Raw genomic sequence first — 18,891 nt, 5'->3', positions numbered from 1 at the left:
GGCGTTTGGGTTGACTACGATGTAAACTGTAAACTTGACTGATGGCGATGCATGATGACAAAAGTACACGCAAAGATCGCATGTAGACTATCACTGTGGATCCCAGCTCACATAGAACTGGCACTGCACCGAAAATATTTGTGTGTGTTTGTGGGACAGGGCTACACCTTAAATAAGAAATTAAAAAGCAGAAAATATAAGATGGATAAGTAATATCTGATGCAATGTTTATGCATGATAAAAGTGAAATTCACCTTAAATATGAGCTGAATGTGGGGATGGGGAAAGCAGAATTGAGTCAAAGGTTCCTCTTGATCTCAGAAAAATAAGAAGGTGAGGCCAGACTAAATGATGCAACTCCTAGAAACAAGAAGGCAAAGGAACTTTAGTTCCATATTCGTCTTTCAGGATGGGGTAAACAAAACCAAGTATTTATGGAGAAATGACAATAGGAGAAACATAACCTCCTGACTCGACTGACTTGCGCCTGAGTGAATGGTACATCCCACTTAAAGTAGTTGAGGCAGGTGGAGCCCCAAAAGTCCTGTGCGGTGCTCATTATTACATGCTCCCTCTCTGCCGGCCAGGATGTGTCACTGTGGCTGGTGATTGGCCTCTTGCCTTGCCAGGTGATAGCAGTCTGGCTGATTGGGAAAATCCAATAAGAGGGGGTAGGGCACTAGGCTCTGGCTCTCTCAATCTTACTTCATTCCACCTGACTCTGACCAGGAATGCAGTCAGTCATTTGTTAGTTTGATTGTTTAGGGGGTTTCCCTTTGTTTGTTGTTTAATTAATAAATGTACCTTCCTTTAAACTACAACTTGTTTTGTCTTGTGTTAGACCTCATTTGGAGGGGTCGTAACACTCATTTTATATCTTGTGTGCATGCACAAGATGATAATTTGATTAAAAAATATATGCAGATATATGTATATTATGCTATGCTCCCTGATTGTGATTGGAAAATATGGAGTTCCAGGGGACGCTGTAGCCAGACTTGTTGGAAAGAAGATGGCGCATGCAGCTGTTTCCCCGGTTACCCGGTGTTTTGGATGGAGGATTAGTTGGCCTGGACAGATCTGAGGGAGTTATTAGTAGAGAGAGAAGTTGTAATTGATTGAATTTTTGAATCTTTCACGGAACCGTGTTAATCTGACTACGCAAAACAGATTCATTCTTGGCACCATAAATTGCAGCGCACTGCTGGATTGGCATTACACACACCCTCTACTACGCCTCTCCTCCCCATGTGGCGCACGGTGACTCACCAAGATGCCAAACCTGCACAGTCTACTGTAGCAACTAACCTCAGAACTCCCCGGGAAGATTCCACCGTGCCGACGTGAAAATAGAGCTTCTGCGAATTGATTTTGATATCACGCTGAAATGAAGTGAATCCAGAGGCTTCCTGACAGGTGGAAAATAAAACTTAGGTAGTTCTGGGAGAAATGGCCATATGGTCCTTACCAATACTTACCATCTGACTAATTTGACAGGCAGTTGGAGCTGAAATTGCTTTAATTAAAATATGATCGGGGCACACACACACACACACACGCACGCACGCACACACACACACACACACACACACACACACTCAGACTTGTACTTACATACTTGTGAGGACCCTCATTGATGGGAGTATTTTAGCCCCTCGTATACAGTATATCAATACAGATATGTATAATTTACTTTTAGTTGTAGTTTTAGTATTTAATTACATTTAATTTGAGATACTTGACTTTTATTCAAGTGATAGGTGACTTTGTTTTAACACGATATGTTTACTTTGACTCAAGTATGCCTTTTGGGTACTTTTTTACTGCACTGCTAACTACTACAACTACTACTGCTACTACTCATCAGTGGTGGAATGTAACAAAGTACATTTACTGTATTTCAAGTATTTCTGCTCCTTTCTACTCCTGCCCCACTACTTTCTGGAGGCAAATATTGTACTTAGTTACTAGTTACTTTGCAGATTACATGATAATTGTATAATTAACTTTTGAAGTATAATTCCCTTTTACTTGTATTATTTATACTTTAGTACATTTAATATCAGATACTTTAAGACTTTTACTCAAGTACTATTTATATGGATGATTTTTCTCATTACTAAAGTATATTTAACATATATTTAACACGTCTTTACTTTTACTTAGTGTTGTAGTACTCGAGATCGGTCTTGGTCTTGAGACCGGCCTCAAGACCATTTTTTGAAGTTCTTGGTCTTGTCTTGGAATCGAGGGCATTTTTACTCGGTCTTGTCTAGGAAAATCCTAGTCAAGGTCTCAGTAATGTCTTGGTCTCGGTTGGTGCGGTCTTGACTACAACACTACTTTTACTCAAGTATGACTTGGGTACTTTTTATAACACTGCTTCTGATGCAAAATACAAGACTCAGTCCTGTACTTGTGTGCCCCAAGCCATCAAAAACTACATTTTTATGAATTTGTTGATACATTTAATGGATCACTGTCTGTCCTGTGCCATCTGTTGCTTTTGCATTATTCGATCTCATCAACTGCTACTGCTCCTAATTCTACTGCCTGATCAAGAAATTACATTTTTCTCACAGCAATGCATGTTTCACTTTGAGCCTTTCATTGTATTAATTATCCATTATCTGGTACTGTTGTTCCACAAAATTAGTTTTCTCTATAAAAGGCACCATGAACACTGTAACTGTGTTTAAGAGGTTGAACACTGACACTGAGAACAACTGGCTGCAGCAGAGTAGTGTTTACAGACATAAAGCCTATCTGTGCACTCCAGGAGACAGACTCTGGCCTCATAATGGCTCACATCTTGCTCAAGTGTCCTTCAGCGCAATACTGAGCACCTATTTGCTCTAGTGGTGCTATTCTGTGACTGACCCTGACCTGTCTGCTGAGGGAGAGAACGTTTACAAGCGTGAGGCTTTTAGTCCAACTGAAGAAAAAGAAGGGGAAATTGCATTTAACAATATTGGTTTAGGCTAAAGCACAGTCAGATTCTGAGCTTATATCCAGGTCATCTTTCTCACTTTTTAAGCAACACTACCATCTGCTGTTGTCATGGTGAGAGCACACCTCATTTAACATGTTAAAAATGCACTTGGCATTTTTGTTTGCATGTTCAAGTTGTTTTGAACCTTGCAGGTATCCAAGTCCACGTGTATCTCCGTCCTTTCAGCTTTAATATGTTAGAGTATCGATTGAATTTCCCTGCATATATACTTGTAGAAACAGCTGATACTCAAATTCTAATTTTATATTCAGTATTTAATTATAATGAAGACTGCGTGCGGAACAAATGTAAATTAAGCAGATAATGTGAAATACACATTGCTGTGTTTTAATACTTCCTGTTAGCCTGCAAGAGTGCCTCATCCCTGCCGCACTCTTTATTAAGATGCACTTAAAAAATGTGATCCCATCCTCAAACATTCACCTCACGTCTCTCTGTCTCTCTCTGTGGTGCTTAAAACAGTCCAACTCAGCCACTCAGTGTCTCTTTCCATGGTGCTGAAGCGCTGAATCCCATTCTCCATTTCTCTCTCCATGGTGCTAAAATATTCAAAACTATGCCTTGTCCCAAATCACTCCCTCATTCATTAATTAGCCATCCCCGACCTCTTGTCTTATTTAGAGCACTTTTGTTCCCCCATTGGCAGGTGTAGTGTCGAATAAGTACAATGAACACATCTGGCAGTGTAGCAGTGTAGTGTACATACTGTACCACCAAAACATCGAAATTCTGTATTTAATCCTTGACTTGTTCCAGCTGGTATGAATGACAAGTTGTAAGCGATTCAACCACTGAATACATGGCGCATTCGACAGGATAAAATGTTTGCAGTTAATGTTTCTGCAAACCACTAATATGTGCACATTTGTACGTGTAATAGGCTGCATACCATATTGACATTTCAACAATAAGTGTCATATCACACTCGCATCACATGTTTATGACTTGAACGTCACATCTGGAGGTGGAGAGGGTGGTGGCTGACTTACAGTTCGAGACTGCATGCTTTTTAACCTTTGTCAGTGCGGAACCACTGGATATTTTTAACGATGGACCATCACCTTTCAACAATTTTAAGCATGGCGCCACTGGATATTTTAAGTGGACCTTGGAACAATTTCCAGCTGTGTTTGTGGCAACAGAACATGGATATTTTTGACCAGAAGTTGGGACGTCTCCAGCCGTGCTTGTGGCAACAAAAGAGGTATTTTAAGCCAAAGCATGATATTTTCCTAACCCTAACCAAGTGGTTTTTATACCTAAACTTAACCAGCTCATAAGCACAGTATTGTCACAACATGAAACAGAAAACTGAACCTAAAGAAATGTACATTGCCAACATATATTCTGAAAATTGGGTTGGAATAGTATTGTTCTGTGTTCAAAAGTGTTCAATGCCATGAAGCAAACTCAGTGTTATTTCAGGATAATATTGACTCTGTCAACATAAACAGGAGAAATGGCATCTGTCAAATTATTTATTTTCAATATAAAACTCTGTCACACATTTGACGCTGAAAGCTGTTGGACTGATTCAAGAATTGCTTTCAATGTAAAATACAATCCTGAGAAACAAAGGAATTCATTTGAATCACAAAAAACTCATTGTGTTGTTGGAAGAAAAAGGCTCTGTGGTTGTAAGGTTTCCAACACAACCAAACAACAAACAAAGTTTGTTTAAATACTGCAGAAGGGACAGCAGAGAGGAGAAGAATAATGTTCATTATCTCCCTGAAACATGGAGGATGGGTTCCTAAGCACGTTTTGTTAGAAGTCCAATTTATAATTGCAAAAAGGAGCCGTGTACTGCTCTGTGTGCACAGAAATGTCTTTAAAATATGAACATGTACTGTAAATTGTGCAAGGAAGAATATTTTAATGTCCTGTGTTCGGAAAGGCACTTCAACATGTTGCAGCAGTTCAGAGAATCATGTCACAGTTATTTATCATGAACTTGACTTTTTTTTCAAAAACAAAAAGCAAAACATCCACTGTTTATTTCCCAAAAAAAGTATACTGTCGTTTAAATAGAGCTGTCCCTCCTCTTTAACTTTTACTTTCCTCCATCTTCATTCTCTTTTCCACCTCCTTTCTCCTGGTTCCCTCTATTTTTATAGTGCTCGTCTGGTAGGTTCCTTAACTTCTCAGCAGCCTAAAAATACAAGAACACAGCAGTGCAGCTTTAAAGGCAAAGACAGAGAGGGAATTCAATGCAATTGTGTTTGCTTTATAATTAGTATGCAGCAAAAGGGTCAGCTTTAGATGATGGGCCTTTGATGGCCTGGGGTGAAAACAAAGCCTCTTATTTCGTAACTCACATTTAAATCAGTGGACTTGAAAAACTGAGTAACACAATAAATTAAAAGACATCTCCATAGTAAAGGTCACAAGTTTAATCTCTAAAGCTGCTATACGAGTTATGACTCATCACCATCCACCTTTTAACTGCAAAAAGCTCTGCATAAAAAAAAAACTCAACTAGATGCCAGAAATGTATCTGCAAGTCTCAACAAGCTCAACCTACAACACATGTCAGTCTCCCTACTGTATAAACCAGGGTTTTCACAAGGGTATGTTCCAGTACTCACCTGTTCAGGGGTGAGGTCCCTTTGCTCCTGGGCCAGCATCTCATACCCCACCATGAACTTCTTAACCGTCGCTGAACGCAGCAGAGGAGGGTAGTAGTGAGCATGCAGCTGCCAGTGAGAGTTGTCTTCCTTTAAATGGGGGCCAGTCGGGGCTCCTGAAAAAAGGGAGGAAGACATTAGACTGGAGACACAGCGGCAGCTTTACTCACCCAGTCAATCAGAGGCTTTGGTCACACTGGCTGGTAAAAATAATCAAGGTGGGTTGAGTGTTTTTACAACTTTAAAGGGGCACTATGTAGTTTTGGAGAACAAATTCAAACTCAGACTTTTAATGTTTACAATATTAATGAGGTAATAATACAAACTCAGAAATATTTATTTTCCATAACTGAAAAAACAAGCTTTTCTCAGAGGGAAATAAGGTCCCCAGAGCACTGTTAGCTGGAAAGGTGCAGATATAGTCTTTTTATTTGAATCCTGTTCCAATCTGCCATGTCCGCAATTAGTAGAATAAAAATTCTGCAGCAAATTACAAACCATATTTCACCGAACACAGGCCATGTGATAATATTAGTCTCTAATTACAAGTCTCTTAATCCTCTCATGAGGGTCATTCAGTACCGCAGATACATTTCAGTGAGTTGAGACTGTATTTAACATCTGGCTGCCTTATTTGTTGCCTGTGCTGCTTTGTGATTTTAGCGAAAAGGTAATCAGATGTGGGAGCAAAAACATATCTCTCTTAAAAAACACAAAAGTTTTTTCATCAATCCTCGGAGACATTATATTCTCAATAAGAGCTTTTCCTTTAGAGTCAGTTTCGTGACAGTGGGCTCTGATCAGACACAGACAGGAGGTTGACATAAAGGAAAGTAATGAATGGTGAAAGAAAAAGGAAGAACAATGAAAGGACTGAGGAGTCCAGATAAGGGATGAATAGAGATGGAGGCTCCTATTAGTAGACAATTAAGCGCTTTTAGATTGGTTTTTGGGTGTGTTTGTTCTGCTGCATGTGTGTGAGAACTGAAAAGAGTGCATAATTTAGAATGAAATTACAGATATTTCTGGATTGGGGCCCACCAGATGTAACAGTGTAATAATGCAGTAATAATACTGTATATGTGATACATGTTCTACTGCTTCTATGCAGTATATCCAGCGTATTGCAAAGCACTGTAATGATTCAGTGTGACTAACTCTCTGCCTCCCTTCATGTTTATCTCTCCTCTGCTGTGTCCCAGTCCTTTATCCAACCAGTTAAAACAGTCTGTAATGTGTTGTGTGTTTTCCTCCTGAAGGACTTAGCAGGTAGATTTAGCTTATCCATAATTTCCCAGGCGACTCAAACTCCTTCCAACCTCTTCTCTCCTCATATTTGCCACTAATAAGCCTAGCCCCAAAATAAAAGCTGGTTGCTTCAAAATGAGCTAAAATAAAGCACAAACACAGATGGGGAGATAACGCAACTCATTATGTGGGCCAGCTCTTTTTGTGCGTGTGTGTGTGGATCAGTGTTTGTTCCCAAAATTAGGTGGTCAATGTGTATGCCGTATGTCTATGTGTGTGTGCGACAGACACGCTGCGTGCCCTATTATAATCTCAGCAGTCTATTTTCCCTTAATCCCCCACGATAAAGTGAAAAATAACACTGTTATTTTGGGAGTGAAAGTTCTAGCAATTAAAAAACAGTTGGAAACATAACATATTTGGTAAGACGGAAGAGCTTCTTTGCACAGCAGTGCTTCTCTTCAGGGTGCAGCTGGTACAGGACAAACCACACACAAAAAAAGAAAAAAAAAAATCAATATTCCAGCACACACCAGGATACCATTGACACTATTTTGTTAGCAATTACATTAAAACCAACAAGGACGTTCTGCATGTTGCTTCATCAGATTCACTCTGCCTTAACATTTTTCATGTTGCATGAAAAAAAATATATTATCAGGGGACCTGTTAATTGCTGTTAATCACAATAAAAGTTGCCCATACAGGAAAAAACATGAGTTTTGCATGTGCAAAAACAAATATGGTCATATGTGTATGCCAATGTTACGCCGATGTATATTGCCCTGTGAAATCTATGGGTTACATGTGAAAAACACCAAAATTTTGTTCAACCAGACCTCACTAATAAATGTACAAAAACACCAATTTCAGCTTTATTGTCAAGTTAAAATGAAACTGGGTCATATTTCATGAATAAAATGTCTATAATGATACAATGTGGTGCCACATCTTACAACATGCGGTACCAAAATTATGGGCTGCATATGTGGCAACATGTGATCACATGTGGAAAACATGGGAAATCCATGTGGTCTGTCAGGAGGAGTCGTTTAGTTTATTGTGTTTAACATGTGATACCAAAGTGATTGTCAACTTGGCTGCTTGGCCTCTTTCTTGATCTTTTCTTCCTTGTCTTCATCTCGACACTTTCCTCTCACTCATTTAATTTTTTGGCATAACGAGAAACATGAGGCTGCTTATAAACCAAACTGTGACATTTCACAGATAATTAGACAGGCAGGTGTAGTTTGAAAACCCAGAGACAAAGTAGGAGGTAGTGTGAAACACGCGTGTGCGTAGTATTACACCGTCTTCTGGCATTGTACGTTTTAATGAGGACACTATAAAGGCTGAATTTTTGGTATCATTAGTTGCTTCAAGAGAAATTTCACTTAAGAAGTAAAAAACTTAAAAGGAAAATGGAGGAAAACATCTGCCACCCTGTGTGCCACAGAAAATAAGATGAATCGACTACCTGCCAAAAAACACATATCTCTACCTTGACCTGTGAGTTTAGTCTCTATCTTAGAAATAAAACAGACTAGGAGATTAAAGCCAAAACTTAACACAAGATCTGTAGGAGCCTTCACCACAGGCAAGTTTTAGACTGAGATTTTACTTCAAAGATTTGATATCAGATAAAATAGAAAAGAAAAAAGGTGTCCTCTCATGCCCTCTGTCCTTTCCTCCACACTTCATTCCCAGTGTATCATCTCTCTCTATTTATAAACCATCTTTCATGTGGGCTGCCTTGCTTTAAACAAAAAAAACCCAAAAAAAACTCCTAAAAAACAGACTGGCAGGTGATGAATGTCAACAAAGCTACAGCCCTTCATTCTATGAAATGGATGTGAGATGATACAATCATGGCCTAAGATGGTCTTTTCCTGAATATTCAACCTGGTCGTTAGTTCTTATTAGTCAGGACTATGTGCACACCTCAGCGGCCTGAAGCTGTTCATAAAAGATGAAAGCCATCACAAGAAGCCCATAATTTGGAATTGGAGGAGTAGAAAAAGATAAAACATTATAAGGGAAAGAGAAGGAGAATGAGGTACACAGCCTGATGGAAACTATTGAGGAGGTTGGCCTTGTTAATGAGAATTTTTCTTGTCGGTGGTAATTGTCGGTCTATGTTGAAATAGTGGAGACGGACACCGTTAACCTTGAAGGTATAATATCTTTGATTTAATTAGAAACTCAGCAAACTCTGAAACTGTTCCAATTATTCCATTCGATGTCTGAACAGGACTGAGAGTCTACGGCTATGCAATGGCTCAATGAGGCTGGCAGCTGTGCTTTAAGCGAACATGCTCACATTGATCGTGCTAACATGATTATGTTCAACAGGTATAATGTCATCTGTGATCACCAACGCAATTTAGTGCAGTGGCTCTCAAACTTTTCATGGACAACAAAAGCCAAATTATCAAATCACTAACAGTAACTGGGGAAGCAACAATTAACAAAGGATCCGAGCAGAATTTAAATGAAATGAAGGTCAGCATGTTAGCGCCAGAAAAATCTCGTTTGTTTGTTTCCATTATTTAAATCACTATTGAACTCAGCTTCACTCCTTGTTTCCCCTGGTCATCCACGCCCCTCAAGCCTGTTAGCATACTAATAGATGCTAATTAACACTCAGTACAGATGAGGCTGGTGGGAATGTTGCAAGTTCTGTCCTGATGATGTGGCTGGATGAAACCGACGCACAAAAGTTGCTATACGTTGTAAATAAATTTCAATCTTAACTGCACATGAAGACTCAGGGAATAGCCATCATCATCATCATCATCAACTATTGATGTCTGAACAAAATTTAATGGCAATCCATCCAACAGTTGTTGAGATTTTCAGTGTGGACCAAAGTGGTGGACTGGCCAAGCAAGCATTGACAATTTTGACAAAAATAAAATGCCATTTGCGCAACAGAAATACACCTGAGGTCTGTCAGAGAAACATGTCCTACTTGCTTACAAGATGCATCTAAAGAACGGTGACAAAGGAAACACCAACATATTCACATCATTTCAATACTTAACAAACAATTTAGCAATTCATGCCCTCTGGATGGAGGAACTGGAAGAGATCACCCCCATTGGGATGGCGATGTTCAACACACGATATGTTGACCACTCGTAACTTTGTATTAATTTACATTTGGTGAACAGCCGGGTTTCCACTCTTTGAAACAACTCAGCAGGACAAGAATGCTGCAGGGATTGAACCTGCCACCTTTGGCTTCTACCAGGCTCACTCAGACCACTCAGCCGTGATGACACCGCTCTCCTCTCTGTCACACATCACTCATCGCCTCACTGCTCTCTGCTAACCTTTGTTCCAGCTTGAACCCGCTCACAACAGACAATTCACTCAACGTCTCAGTGCAGGTAAATATCAGTGGATGTCTGTGCTTGAACCGCAGTTGTCTCGACAGATGTTCCTCACCTGTCTGTACAAAGCTTGCCGTCTTCTGTGTTTGTGCAAGCTACTTCATCACACCAAGCCAATTAAACCCTTCGGTTGCCATAGTTAAAAAGAAGATTCATAACCACCTCTTGGCTGCTGTGATGCAAAATAGATGTATTTTGGATTTTTGGCTATGCAAATTCGCTTCACTCTGCATGTTCCTTCAAAAGGAAAAGGTTATTCGGCCCTCATTGCAAAGATGACATTTCCGAGCATTTTTTGCTTGCTTATCTTCGTGCTCGCTGTCTCTGTACTGGTTGTTTTGCTTCCTCTGACAGTGGTGTTTTGCTGTAGTGCCAAAGTAACCACAGGAGAATAGAAGCAGGATCCAGACACAGAATGGTGAAACAGAAAACTGAAATTAAACTGAACATGTTAATGATGAGAAAATTGCAGCAAACATTGAAAACAGCAACCTAAACTCTGAAAATGTTGTAGTTTACTGCAGATTTGTGTCAAAAAAGTCTTCACTTAATTAATTTCAGCCATGGAAATTGTCTGGAGTTAATACCAAACTCACTATGTAAAGCCTTAGTTTTTAATTAATGAGGTTAATATAAAGCTCGACACACTGTATGTAAAATGCTCATATCTGATGTGTCAGTTGTTTGTTGAGCTCAAACACCAGGATTACAACTCCTCTCGGCACCAGGGGCCAAGAAGAGTTCAGCAAACAAAAGTAAAACCTTCTTGCATTCGCTCTAACATGATTATTCACTATTTCTCCGGGGGATACGAATTTGTGAGCCAGCTCCTAGAAGAAAGTCTGAACAACACCTGGAAGGACAGGCAGCAGAGACAAACAAGTCTAACTCACAGACCTCATAAACTAAAAGTGGGAAAACTTTTTTCTTCCAGTATAAAATATTCAGCAAAAGAGATTGAAACCATCGGGTTGTTTTCAGTATATCAACCTTAAAGCTGCTGTAATCAATATTTTATATTAGCAGTAGATCAAATGACTATATGTAATGTGGAAGGTGTCGCTCATGGCGACAAATCCATAGTTATCACCCGACTGTGCAGTTCCCCCCAGCTATATGTAGCATTTTACCATCTTTCAGCTCATTGTTTAGTTGTTGTTTTTTTTAACCACCCACACTTTATTGTCTTGGATCACTCTCATCAGCATCTGTTCCAGCTGTTTTCAGAAAAGAAAGCTCCAAAGCCCCAGTCTACAATGACCTACCAGCACCAAATGCTACACAGGCACAGTTAGCAACTAGCTTTTGAATATTTAGCATTTAGCAGCATGTTTCTCTCAAAAACATTCTAATTCTTCTTCAAAAATAGAGCGATAAGGAATGTGAATATAAGATTAATAATAATCAGGTGTAAAGATAAGCGAATCACCATTAATGCTAACGGTACTATGTATCGGCTCAGTGTATAAGTCCTTAGATGCTAATAACACCTTGTTTAACTCAAAAACTTTTTAAGGAGATAAAATCCAAAAGTGTTTTCTATCTGCCTATGTTATTTTATATGATCGTAAAAAACTTAGATTTACACTATGAGTGCTCTTTACCCATGCCTTGTTGGTGCATAAAATAATGCACAAATAATTTTTCAGAGGGAAAAGACTGGAACACAGTACCCAAACCACAGATTCTAATTCTACAAAGAAAATGATGGAAAGATGTGCAGAGAGCCCACAAATGATTTCAATCTAGAATTAACAGCACAACACAGAGTGAATGCTGACTTCAAGGAGGAAAGAAAGGAATGAGAAGAGGGGATAAAGAAATGAGAGTGCAAAAAGTGAGAGAGGCAGGACTGTGAAGGGTGTGAAGAAAAACATGAGGCAAGGTGTGAAAGCATTTGAATGCATCTCTTCCTACTTTATCGCTTGTCACTCTGCTTTAATTTTCAACAGAGTCTTTTAAAACCTCAACTGTGAAAAGTCTTAACATATTTCATGACTGGCTTTTGCAGATTAAGATTCAGACGAGCCCTCAGACGACTGTGAGTGGAGCTCATTCACATATCAAACTGACTTTAAAATTAAAATTATCTTTAATCATTGCCCCCATCTGTCCCGTTCTCTTTGTCTCACTCTACGAAAGAGACTTAAAACAGGTTATCACATTTATACCAAAACTTTTCCTTTTCAACCCTCCCACTCTCCCACTGTTTGTCTTACCGTGCCAGCCCATGGAGTAGGGGAAAGAGATTTCAAACAGATTGTCGTACTTCGTCAGCAGGCGCCTCATAATGTCAGCCAGACCTGATAGACGGACAGACACAGGAGAGGGGGATATAGTTAGAAGACAGCAGGAAGGTAGGCAGGGGGGAGAAAGAATACATTTGTAAGTGAGTATTGTTAATAATGAATGCCACAAGGAAGGGGAGTTGAAGCGAGGGCATACAAGAGTAGGACAAAAAAAAAGCCACTGCAAAGTGAGAAAGAAACGTACAACTAGACATGCTGTAAAGTGAAATGAAGATGAAACTTTTATTATTCTTGAGGGTAAATTAAAAATAAAAGAAATGCCTGAACACAAGAACAAGTCAGAGAAAGAAATACAAAGCGCATAGTTAGATAAACACAAACAAGTTTCTCTGTAACACAAATCCTGGACGGATGGAATAGTCAAAATATGGATTCGAATTTGAAGCAAGTAAGAAGCTAAAGCAAACTACAGAACAGGCAAAAACTGTGAATCGATAGTTTGATGTGACTGGAAGCACTGAATCAGACGTTAGTTCAGACCACAAAAACATCATCCTTCCTGACATCTTCCGACTGCAGGAGCCGAATTCGATTTGTTATTCTGCGCTGATTTGTCTCCGAAGTTCAGTGTGAAACAGCGGTAATGGGCTGTGTCTCAGAAGACACCTATCCCACTCATCCTTCTTATCTATGTGCCTCGGGCTTCGCGACTTCATTACGCACGGGCTCAATCAGATAAACAGACTCGCGACTGTCAACAGAAGTCTTCCAAATGAGCCCTTAGTTAATTTAAAGACGCTGTGGTGTTTGTCCTTGAGAAAGAATGGTCGGTAATCTCACTAGATCACCTGGATCTTCAGAGAATTCATTCTCTGACAACAACACCACCTGCTAGAGTCATTTAAACACCACGATTTAAGAACGAAAGGGAAGCAAATCTCAATAAAATTCTGATTTGGGAATGTGGTCATATTCCATGAAGCAAAAGTCCATGAAGGGTGTAAAATAAAAGTTTCCTTCACTGAGAAGCTTGCATGTGTTGTGAATTATCATGGAAGAGACACACACACACGCAGGAGGCACCTTGGCTGGGAATCAAACCTGCAGGTTCCCCACTGAGCCGCTGACTCACCTTAAACTCGTCTTAATTGCCTTATCGCGCTCCAAGTCACTCACGCTGTCGGTATCTTCGCAAACACACTCACCCTCCCTCTCCTCTGTTGTCAGGTCGGTGATCCTGAGGACATGTCGTCGTGGTAACAACAGCGTCTGGTAGGGCCACGTTGCCCAATATGGAACCACCGCCAGCCAATCAGAACTCTCCACCACCAGGCGCTCCTAAAAGAGACAACATTGAAACGTTGTTGAATGTAAAAGATATTTTATATGTTTTATGATCATTTATGAACTTTTCATCAAAGTCAAAAACACTAATATATACTAACAGATAGCTGAAGTGAAACCAGAACTTTCAGGTTTCATTCAGAAGTCGGGCGACATCATTCAAAATCATTTGTCACAATGCAAATTACCACAAATCCTGCCTCGCAACTTAACTTGACGCAGCAGTTGTGAAGTTCTCTCTATTGTCTCGACTGGCATAGTACATCTTTTAACATATAATATATCAAATAAATGATAAATAGTGTCAGACTCTTTAATTTGTGTAATATAAGACCAACAGCAATATGAGTTAAATGTCACCAGGTTGATGGTTTAAGGCCAGACAAGTGGAAACTCAACACCTACTGGATAGATTACCATGAAATTTCTACCCACATTCATGGTTCCCAGAGGATTAACCCTACTCAATGACTCTTAATGAGTGCCACCATGATGGTGACATTTGTGGTTGTCCCAGTCAGGATGAATTGTATTAATGATGGTGAACCATTCATTTTTTATCCAGGGCCATAATCGAGACATGTTTTTGTATAGTCAAACCTGGTTAAATTAACGAGGTTCCCGTTGGTGATAAATTGTTAGCATGATAAACTGCTAAACGAAGATGGTGAACATGGTAAACATATAAAAAAGCATCAGCATTCACATTCGCACTTAGCTGAATGTGCAGGCCTGTTTCCAAACCCTTAGAAAAGACTGATATGACCTTCACTGGTAAGAAAGAAAAAGTTACAAAAAGCCCATGGTACACACCCTGATGCACAGGGAAATTCTCATGTGAGTTGTAGTTTACTGAAGCTAGTGCAACATGGTTAGCCTGACTGTGGGGTCAGGGCTTTGCCTCTCTAAAGGCTTGTTGGCCAATTTCACATTCTATCAGACACGTTTACAGGAAATGCAGCAGCCCATCATTTCCCTGTCTATGCTGCATTAGAAAGTAGAGCAGGTGCATATTAAATATGGCAGTACACTTCCCTGGAGGAGCAATGAAAGCACACCAGGTGTTGAGTTGAAATTATCCAAGAAAAGTTTGTTTTTTCAGTGGCAAAGTCAAACCAGACCCCCCTGACATAATTAAGTATTTTTAACTGCTGCTTTCTAAATAATACAGGCTGAGCGTACTGGTTTAACATACATACATCTCTTCAAAACTCCCTCATCCAGTCTGTGTTTTTTTTTAATGCCCACCCTGTTATTTGACAGTCTTTCTCCTCTCTCTGCCTGTTTGGTGCTTATGAAGCAGGTAATTACTGTTTTACACTGAATATTAATTTAACATGCTGATGAAAATGACCGTGCATCACATTTACCCCCATACTTTATAACGAACACACGTATATAAATAAAGAAAGACAGTAATAAATACATGAACTTGATCACACTGCTTTGGCTTATTAAGTCACCTCCCTTCATGCATTCAGACCAGAAAGACGTGAATAAAAACAGGGAATATTAAGTGGAAGAAAATATAGAGAAAAGCTTGAATGAGCACGCTCTTATTTTGTAACAAACAAACAAGTCAGTCAGGATTGGCTGTTTGCAGCAAGAAGCCTAATTATCATAAACTGTTTAAATGCAGAATGTGTCAGAAGCTGAGATTTAACAAGCTGATGAGTGGGCACAAACAGGACCTGACCTTTGTATTACAATCCATCAGAAATAGATTAGCTCAGTGTGTGTGTGTGTGTGTGTGTGTACAGCAGCAGTAGGAATGTGGTGGGAATCAGCTCCATACTAATCCCAAAACAACACGGACAAGCTCTGCGTCTCTTGTTTTCTTTGCATTGGACTTCCAGCAACTGCATGTTAAAATACATTTTCCAAACACAATAACTCAGTCACATCACAAACTGAAATGGAAATGCTGGTGTGTAAAGGCCTCAGAGCATAAACAACAATTTGCAGCACGGTCGATAGCCAGTCGAGTGTAGTTCTTGAACCTGTATTATTTGATTTTTTTGGTCACTTGGGGGCAGAAGAATCCCACAACAAGATGAATAACGCACAATCCTGACAGATAACAACCTTATCGAGTTGTTATGGCCAAGCTGTTAGCAAACAACAGGCTTTTTAGACAACAGATGGAAGCAACATTGGCATTCATATCCTCTGGTCACCTGAGGAACGCAAGTCAAAAGTGTGTGGCTGTATAGCTGCTGAATGCTCCTCATGCTCTCCAATATTCACCAGCTAGCCGCTGTTTGGTGTTGGGCAGGTTGCATGCAGTGAATTTATCAGAGCAACTTTCCTGAAAAGGAACATACACTAAATGTGCCACAAAATCAAAACAATGAGCAAAAAGGGGCTAAAAAGCTCCGTAGAGCAACATAGTTATATGATACTTATGTTTGTTTTTACAACCAGCTACATCAGTTTGTGTACAGTGTGTGATTCCTTTCCATATATCCAGCTAGCTAGCTAGCTGAAGGTCTAGAGAGTCCAGAAGTAGAATTGTTCCAAAAACCCACTGGCACATATTTCCACATGCTTTTTGAGTGTTCCCAGGTTGTATTTTTGGTGTCAAGTGGTCACTAATTTTTTTTTTTTATCCAATGTTATTTGGTTTCACAGGTCCTGTCTACCAAGCATTGTGCTGTTGAATGATCACTCACTCTTCAACTTGTCAAAATATCAAGAGCGTCTTTTTTCTGGCTTATTGTCGGATGGACCGTGGGTGTATCTCTTGGACCTTGGATTTTTTAATTATTGCATAATTGTGCATTTATACAAGATGCATACATTGTGCCGTTTTGTGTGAATAGTATGGAAACTAATTTAACAAAAACATAACCAGACACCAAACCAGAGCAGAGAGAGAGAGGGTTTGGGCATCCTGGGCTGCAAATCTTCCAGAGGTTTGAACAAACTTGCCCATGCATTAGTGCGTAATCCCTAAGATTTCCTAAGCAGTCAGTTCTCTTAATGATTGTATTTGGAGTATAGAAATAATACTTATTGCCTATTGCAATAACACAGCGATTACAGTGTCCCCTTTCAACAAATAATTTTAAACTACGTCTCTATTATTGATTTTTAAACTTAAAAACACTGACTTTGAATATTCGGCTCCAACGTATAACCTATTTTTTCTGGTCCAGTTTCAGCTTTCTCCTTCTCTTCAATATACCCTCTCGACCTGCTTCACTCTCTTTTCCACATCCTCTCTTCCACTGCCTTTAACAGGATTATAAAGAAGTACAATGAAGATCGAAAAATAAGAGAGAAACCAGGATGGAGAGGGAAGATTGAGGAGGAGGAGTGGAGAGTGAGAGAGGAAGCGGAGGATGTCCTAAAGCAGACACCTCACGGACGGCAAATCCCACAGAGCATCATTCAATTAGCTTAGAAAGTTTTTGTTTCAAAGTCAAGAGTGTCACCAAGGAGCCGAACCCCGATTCAAACTCCTCCAAACACTGCAGTGTGCCAATTTACGGTCCTAACCCCAGCTCAGAGGGACAGGCGCGAGAAGAGAGACGCACACACAGACAAGACCAAGTAGTTGGAGGCATCCTAGCAAACACACACACAATTCTGCTTCCACTCTGATTTTATAAAGGTCAGTCCCCATGAGCAGCTGTCTAGTGTCTACTCCGCTCTCTTCGAACCCTTAATGCTATCCCTCCTTTCTGTCTCACACACACACTCTCACACACTCCCAGTAGAACAGGTATAAGCTCATTCCCTGAATGAATCAGTGTCCGTCTGATTTCTCTTCTCCCTCTCGCCTTCGCATCTCTCTCTCTCTTTGACTTTGTGTCTCTGTGTCCGTCCTTGTCGTCTCCATCCACTCTTTTGTCTCCTTCTTTTGTCCTCTCTCTCTCTGCCTCTGTCTTACTTTGTTTACAAATTTCTTTGGTCAATTCTAAACTCTATCATCAAGCCCAAAGTCAATTTTGAAGAAGAATTTAATACTTTACAATCCTTTAAAGACTTCTCCTCATCTACGCTTGAATCAAAGCTGAATCAGAGTAGAAAAACCCTCTTCTTTTGTTGGACCTCAATTGGATTTCAGCTTTGTCTGTGAAGTGGCTAATCAACGAAAGTAATGGCTGTGATTTGTTCCAGGAAAAGTTAAGAAGTTGCAGAAATGGGACCCACTAAGATGAAAAACATCAAAGAAGTTGGTGTACTTTGCCCAAACTTCTGACATAGAATTTTGGAGATTTATCAGCCCGACCTCATCAGGAACACAACCACTTAGGCCACCTGTGAAAGCAGCTTATCATGAGCAATATTGACAATTGTTGTTCGACGGTGACCTCTAGTGGCTGTAGTTATTATTATGCCAGCAACAGAGGAAGTCAGGTGAAGTAGTATAAAGGGCTAAAAGTCAGCATCAGAAGGAGACTGGGGTGGACAGTTTGGGAAAAAAGCAGGATTTTCATTCAGGAGACTGCTGTTCATGTCCAGTGTGAAAGCAAAGGTCAAAGGTGACTTATTTCGACGTAGTAGTTAAGCCTCACCATGTACGTAACTTAAGTCGCTTACTTTACGTCGGTACGATCATAATGTAATTTGTAGGTATTTTAATCCCAACCACCATGTTTTCCTAAACCTAACCAAGTACAATGAAGGTCCAGACCTCCTGTCACTGGTACACTGCAATGCCTATGTGGTTTTTGGAATGGTGTTATAAATATTTTTGGAAGCCACTGACAATCGACTTATTCAGTCATTTAGGTATGAGGATATGTTGTGACATGAATGCCAGCACCAAAGGTTTCCCAGCAGAACATCGCCTTGTGATGAGATGATCAATGTTATTCACGTCACCTGTCAGTGGTTTTAGTGTTGTGGCTGATCGGTGTATGCTTGTGCACGAAAGACTTCTGCTGACCAAGCCAACTAACTTCCAGTTGAGTGCCCAGCTAACTTCAATAGAGATAAAATGATTTAATCTTGAGGCTTTTCTAGACTTTTCTAGTCATTTTGTGGGGGTTGAGACTCTCAAAAAA

General features: G+C 39.9%; 1 protein-coding gene across 4 annotated transcripts in view; it reads right to left on the bottom strand.

Annotated features, from left to right (window-relative positions):
- Nucleotides 1-4,479: 4,479 nt before the first annotated feature.
- Nucleotides 4,480-18,891, bottom strand: part of galt (galactose-1-phosphate uridylyltransferase) — a 32,472-nt gene continuing 18,060 nt past the window's right edge. For all 4 annotated transcript variants that reach the window (XM_084383982.1, XM_084383979.1, XM_084383981.1 and 1 more), the window contains exons 8-11: nucleotides 13,738-13,870; nucleotides 12,503-12,586; nucleotides 5,602-5,756; nucleotides 4,480-5,165 (exon numbers count right to left, since the gene is read on the bottom strand). In XM_084383982.1, coding sequence (XP_084240108.1) covers nucleotides 5,067-5,165; nucleotides 5,602-5,756; nucleotides 12,503-12,586; nucleotides 13,738-13,870 — 471 coding nt within the window. In that variant the 3' untranslated portion in view covers nucleotides 4,480-5,066. The remainder of the gene's footprint in view (nucleotides 5,166-5,601; nucleotides 5,757-12,502; nucleotides 12,587-13,737; nucleotides 13,871-18,891) is intronic.

This window comes from Pagrus pagrus (genome assembly GCF_965226575.1).
Source record: "Pagrus pagrus genome assembly, chromosome: 19".
Lineage (NCBI taxonomy): Eukaryota > Metazoa > Chordata > Actinopteri > Spariformes > Sparidae > Pagrus > Pagrus pagrus.
Note: the sequence above shows the minus strand (reverse complement) of the source record. Positions and strands in the feature narration are given on the sequence as shown.